At 41.8% G+C, this 6000-nt stretch overlaps 1 protein-coding gene and 1 long non-coding RNA gene across 7 annotated transcripts in view; one reads left to right on the top strand and one right to left on the bottom strand.

The window, feature by feature from the left end:
• The window catches only part of YDJC (YdjC chitooligosaccharide deacetylase homolog), a 21362-nt gene that overhangs the window by 9840 nt on the left and 5522 nt on the right, over window positions 1–6000 (bottom strand). For all 6 annotated transcript variants that reach the window (XM_010719959.3, XM_010719958.2, XM_010719960.3 and 3 more), the window contains one exon: window positions 5801–5973. In XM_010719959.3, the coding sequence (XP_010718261.1) occupies window positions 5801–5958 (158 nt within the window). In that variant the 5' untranslated portion in view covers window positions 5959–5973. The remainder of the gene's footprint in view (window positions 1–5800; window positions 5974–6000) is intronic.
• Window positions 4993–6000, top strand: part of LOC109370298 — a 6488-nt gene continuing 5480 nt past the window's right edge. The window contains exon 1 of the long non-coding RNA XR_004161547.1: window positions 4993–5079. This is a non-coding gene — a long non-coding RNA (uncharacterized LOC109370298). The remainder of the gene's footprint in view (window positions 5080–6000) is intronic.

The following is a 6000-nucleotide window of genomic DNA, read 5'->3' on the forward strand; positions in this document are numbered from 1 at the left end:
AGTGGGCACAGCAGGGTTCTGCCTCTAGATCGCATTTTCCTGTATACAAATATGTGCATTTCCTCTGGATGCAGAGTCAGGCAATACTCCTTCCAGCACCACATGCCCAATGGCTCAGTGTTCATCCCAAACAATCCTGACACTGCATGAGTCTCTGAAGCCCTAAGAGCAATGAGATGAAAATGAGAGTAGAACTTCAAGATTATGGTAACACTTGGGCTGCACCTCAGGAGACTGGGATCCAATAATGCTCTGTCCAAAGCCCTGAGGCTTGGCCTTTAAGACTGAACCTGCAGGCTTTCTTCTGCTATCAGATACACTGGACTAGCTCTTTGGAGTACTCTGGAGTGTCTCTCGCCAGAGACATGTAGCTTCTGTAAAAAGTACATGTTCTTTGTACATGTACAAAGAAGTATAGTAAGGCACGCTGTGTTGCAGGAGAGAGGGGACAAAAAGGCAGGGAAAAAAGTCAAGGGAACTTCCCCTACACAAATATACCTCACAGCTGTCCAGATCTTCTCAAAGGCAATAAAATACCTGCTATTTTATTGGCAGAAATGTGATGCCAACTGGAAGCAAAGTTCAGCTATGGTGGGTCTGCCCTCATAACCAATCCTCTGCCTCAGACATTCAGCACAAATTCTGCCTTGTCCAGATTTTGTTGCCAATCAAATCTAACTGTTAGTTGTTCTACCCAACATAAAATTTAAAAGGATGAGCACTGAGATTCAAGGAACAGATTCTGCTATAAGAACTGCCAACACAAAACAATATGGACACAAATCTATGAGGTGGTCTCTAAATTAATTCTATTTGTTGTTTTAAGCGACAATGACCCTTCTACCTCTTTTTTGGAGGCTGCAGTCTAGATGTTTGCAAGCCTCTCCTGCTGTCCTGGAGAATGCACAGATTTGACCACAGATGTGGTGATTGTTGAAAAAGAGTGCTTTTTGGCTGAGAATTTGCTCTTTAAAGTAGAGTTATTTTGCTCTTTATATGTCTTGTAGTTTCCATAGATACAATCAGGAGACGTTACTTGTGAAGCAACCGATGTAGATATGGCCCTAGACAATTCCCCTTCACTCAGTGCAGCTCAGGCAAGCTGAAAGTTTGGACACCTGTGAAATAGAGGAAATACGACCAGATGAACTGCTTCCTTTTCAAGTAGTTGCTTATTTTGCCACACGAGTGCTCTGAACAAATCTCTGCTGAGGCAACAGGCTTTTGTACAGTTGCATTCAGTGGTAAAGGGTCCCCAGGCTGTGTCCCTGAACTGAGTCACTTTAAAATACTGCCAGCTTTGTTGCACACTTCTGAGTTTGGTACATAAGCAGCTGTGCCCCGGCTCCTGATTGGCCACTCTGTTCAGTCCCTATGATCCCTGAAGCTGCTGTAATGACTGTGGGAATTATGTGATTTCCCTAATACCAGACCCTTGGCAATTCTTTGCTCAAGGCTGCATACTCTGGGATAAGCATAGCACTTATTCTTTTCCCTGGTGGGTAAACAGATTCCACCTTCAACATCCTGTTTGTATCCTTATCTGGGAAATCACTGCCTCACTGGGTATCAGACCAAGAGTGATGCAGTTAAGGGCTTCACATAAATATCCAGACATCCTCCTTCAGTAAATATTCAAGTGTCTGAATCCAAACAAAGCCAAGCCATGCTCTATGTGAAGAGCACATAATAGTTTTTCCATGTGGGCACTTGCATGTTTGTTTGTTTATACCCACTGCCCACTTTCACCCTATAGCAGTATTTTGTCTAACTGCATCCTATCAAATACCATCTTGGCTTGCTCTGTTACTGCTAAGGACTTATTCTTGTAGACAGAAACACCCCATATCCTCTGTAGTGTTAAGAACTGGTTCTGTACATTGTGTAAGGCTGTACCTTTATTTTCAATTAAACCTTTGTATCAGTTGAAGATCTACTGTCCATGATCCCACATCATCAAAGAGCGCTGTGCCCTCTGAAATCAATCTGATTTGGGATTCCAGTTTAAGGCCTCAGCACACTATCCTGAATCCAAACACAGTTTGACAGCAGAACTGCCTGTCTGTGATTAAAAGTCAGATAAAGCAGGTGATGAGAAGTACGAGGGACTTCTAGATTAATCAGACATCGACTGGAGGGTCAGAATTAATTCACAATTTACACACACATTTTGCAATTAATGTTGATGGGAAAGGAAGAGAAAAACATACACAGCAATTAAATGCGGTTTTGTTAGATTCTTCTGTTAAATGTACCCAGCTGTTGTGGGGGCTTCAGCTTTTGTGTAGCTGAGATTCAACATTTAAGAAAAGGAGAAGGGAAAACAAAAAACAAAAAAAAAAACAGGAAGGCTGGAGCTGTGCTCTAAAACTTGCCACTATTCAAGTGTTTGGACATAATCACCTAGAAAACGGGAAAAGGGTCCTAACAGTCACAACTGAGCTGGTAAGGGGTGGTAAATAGCTGTAGGTCTCTGTATTTCTGCCATCTCCATATGTGTTTCTACGGAAAAATGAAGACACCTTTTCAATTAACAAAATAACCCTAGTCTATAGATCTCTTCTCTGGAAGAAGCACCAAGAGCAGTGTCTCCAATGGGGGGCTTGATAAATATATGAGATGATAGTACATGGATAACCAGGACATCGCTTCAGTCTTATGCCCCATCAAAAGAAAGCTTTTTGAGTTACTGATAACACAGTAATTCTTTCTTCCTTCTGCTGTTCTCATTGTGCACTGCTCTAGCAATTGTTATCGTTTGTCATCTGACAAAGAATCAGGCCTCTGGTGAAACTACACTTTTGCCTGAAATAACCAGATCCTTTCTTTCAGCGCAGTTGTGGAAATGAATAAGAAAAGCCCAAAATCCAAAGCCTGAATGTTAGGAAAGGTGAAATATTGACTCCTTGGTTCTGCAATTAGTTTGCATTAGAGCTGGTAAAACCACCTGCTGACTACTGTCAAACTTCTGCCAAGTCTTCTAATCAAACTCAGGGCAACAGATGGTATACCCAGAAGCCTATGGGAATTACTGCGAAAATGCAGGAAATAGTAGAATTCCAGAGGAACAGTGTTTCTTCTTGAAGGATGCAGGGAGTCACAAAGTGCTTAAGAAAAACTATCCTGCAAGAAAAGCTGCCTTGTTGCTAATTACCTTTCCCTGCATGCAATTAATCAAAGATGGGAGGAGAGCTCAAAACCTGCAATGACAGGCAGCCACACACAGTTCATCAAGAATTACACATGATCTCGACAAGTCACTGAAACACCAGCACTCTGACAATCCTGGCACCATGTGTGCAAAAGATCACAATGCTGGAATGCACCACAAGAAAGCACAACCTGCTTACTTCAACTGGTGATGGATCCAGCCTCCCAGCTTACGCTGCTGCCTAGTCACAGGCTGAAAGCTCTGCTATGGAGCTCTCTTTCTCTGAAAGAGGCACTGGAATGGGCTGCCCAGGGAGGTGGTGGATCACTGACCCTGGAGGTGTTCAAGAAACGTTTGGATGTTGTGTTGAGGGATGTGGTTTAGAGAGAACTAATGGTGATAGGTGGATGGTTGGACTGGATGATCTTGTAGGTCTTTTCCAACCTTGGTGTTTCTGTGATTCTGTGATGTGTGGTACTTGCTTAGATGGGTGGTTATGGGATAACACAAACATGGGGGAAAAAGAACAGGGCACAGAACACAAAACATTATAAAACTTAAACATTCACAGTGAGATAGGAGACAACACCAAGTAAGGGAAAGAGGGAGTAAGAGTGGTGAGGTAGTAAAGCAGTGAGTCATACTTTTCCCCCTAATTTTCTTGCATCGTAGCATTGCAAGATGAAGATTAAATGTTATTTTTAATAAGTCTGGCCTATATGTCTTAGGGGTGACATGATTTTATTTACATGCTCAGATGTCAGTTTAATATAGGTATGCTAGCACCACCTGATTTGAGGCTTGCATTAGACAAATCCCTTGCCCCACGCCTGCAAACACTTTCCCCGTGCATGGGCAGGATTGAACACAGCTGCAGGAAATTACAGACAAGTGAGGAATTGTAGAACCTGGCTCATTAATCTTCAGTGCTAACAGATGTTTCTAAAGTCATCCAGCTTATATTCTCAGAAATAGATTTAAATATATGTAATTCACATGTACAATTCAAAATTACCCTCCAGAAGAGCAAAACTGCAGCAGCACGTTGCAGCTTCTATTGTCACTCACCATCCAACGTGGCTTTTTTTTTTTTTTTAACACCCATATCAGCTGTCAGCACAAGTGTCGTGACCTGGATTCAAAGATGTTTTTTAAACCTCTGATTACACAGCCTACATTCTAGCTATGGAAATGAGGCCAGGTGGATTCTATATTTAAAAGCCTGCTAAAGAACCACAGCTAAAATAGCAGAGCTATTACCAGAGCTTTGAGGCTTAAAGGCTTCATGGTGCCTATATGTCTGAGAGAAGTGCTAGCTTTATCTCCTCGTTTTACATTTCATTCATTTTACTTACTAACAGGATTTTAGGTATCTCAACAGTGTTGTGCCTTGCTCTGCTGCCTTTCTCCTCATCAGCCTAGGGATGGTTCCCCTCCCAGTGTTCGTGTGGCATCTCCAACCTTGCTAACAGAAGACCAATTTGCTGTTAACACCACACTCTTGACTTTCCTGCACCACCCAATGTTCATTTTCACCAGAGAAGCTGCAGGCAATTTCCAAGTACCTTGAAAAGCACAGTAATAAGGTGGAAGAGATGCTCAAGGAGAACAAGGGCACCAGGACTCTCATCACACTGTCCTTTGCAGAAGATGTATCTGAAGCATAAAGTCTCAGTGTTTCTAGTCCTAGCACGGCTCCTCTCCCTTTTCTGTTTTCCTAATTTTTTTCTCAGCCTTACTGCTCTGGGACATGCTCCTACTTCAAAGTCCCTGCCCACCCAGAAGCTAAAAGCATTAGCTGGGTTTTACCTTCTAAACTTTCTATTAAAAGACTTGCTGGACTAGCCCAGGAGAACAACACGTGCTATTTGATTTGCTACGCAGTCGGATGTGCCACAAACCTCTGAAAAACTTATGAGGGAGCAAAGGTACGTACAACACAGATATGAGGTATTATGGGGGGACGGTGCTGTTTGGTTTTGAGTTCTTTGTTTGATCATGGATTTTCTGCTGTTGTTATGGAGTAGGGAGTCTTATTTGTTTTGATCTTGTTTGTTTCACAAATTGATTTATTGATTTTAAAATGAATAGAAATATTGATTTTATTGTTTAAGATTTTTTGGTTGAAAAAGCCAAGTTTTCTGCTGAGCTTCTGCAGAATTATACCTTTTCCAAATTCTGAAAAAAGCCCGGCTGTCCTCATGTTCAACTTGTTCAAATGCATTGAATTAAATTAGATGTAAAGGTTTGTACATTCGTGTCCCAATGGTTCTAGGGGTAGCATTTTGGTCTGAAAGTGTAGCATGGGCTTTTATTCCAATGGTATGTTTTAGAAGTATGGCAAAAGACAATCGAACAAATTCAAACTATACGAGTAAAACTGTAAGTGGTTTTCTATTACCTTAACAGAATGGGCAATAGAGTGGATAATTCCAGAGGAAGAGCCACATTTGGGGTATGCATTACATGTCAGTGGTTTAAAGATGAAGAACACTAGTAAAGATGCCCAGAATCCAACTTTCTTATGACAGCCTAGATTCTGAAACAGTGTTCATACTGGGGTTACTAAACAGGCAGCTTTACGAGATTATCTTTCTTTGCGATAGCCTGAGCAGGCTGTCCACAAAGGAGCTAAAGAAAGTAGCTTACCTCCTTGCCAGTTTGGCTGCATCTTCTGCAGCACTTCCATTGACCAGAAGGGACACATTAGATACAGCTCCAGCTAGGAAACACTCTACGATGCCTTGGTTTCTCCGAGGGCAGTAGCCAAAGTCATCTCCAGTTACTATTAGCTTTGCTTGAAACATCCTTAGAGGTCATGGCTAGTTTAAAAAAAAAAAAAAAAAAAA

The sequence above is a fragment of the Meleagris gallopavo genome, chromosome 17, assembly GCF_000146605.3.
Source record: "Meleagris gallopavo isolate NT-WF06-2002-E0010 breed Aviagen turkey brand Nicholas breeding stock chromosome 17, Turkey_5.1, whole genome shotgun sequence".
Lineage (NCBI taxonomy): Eukaryota > Metazoa > Chordata > Aves > Galliformes > Phasianidae > Meleagris > Meleagris gallopavo.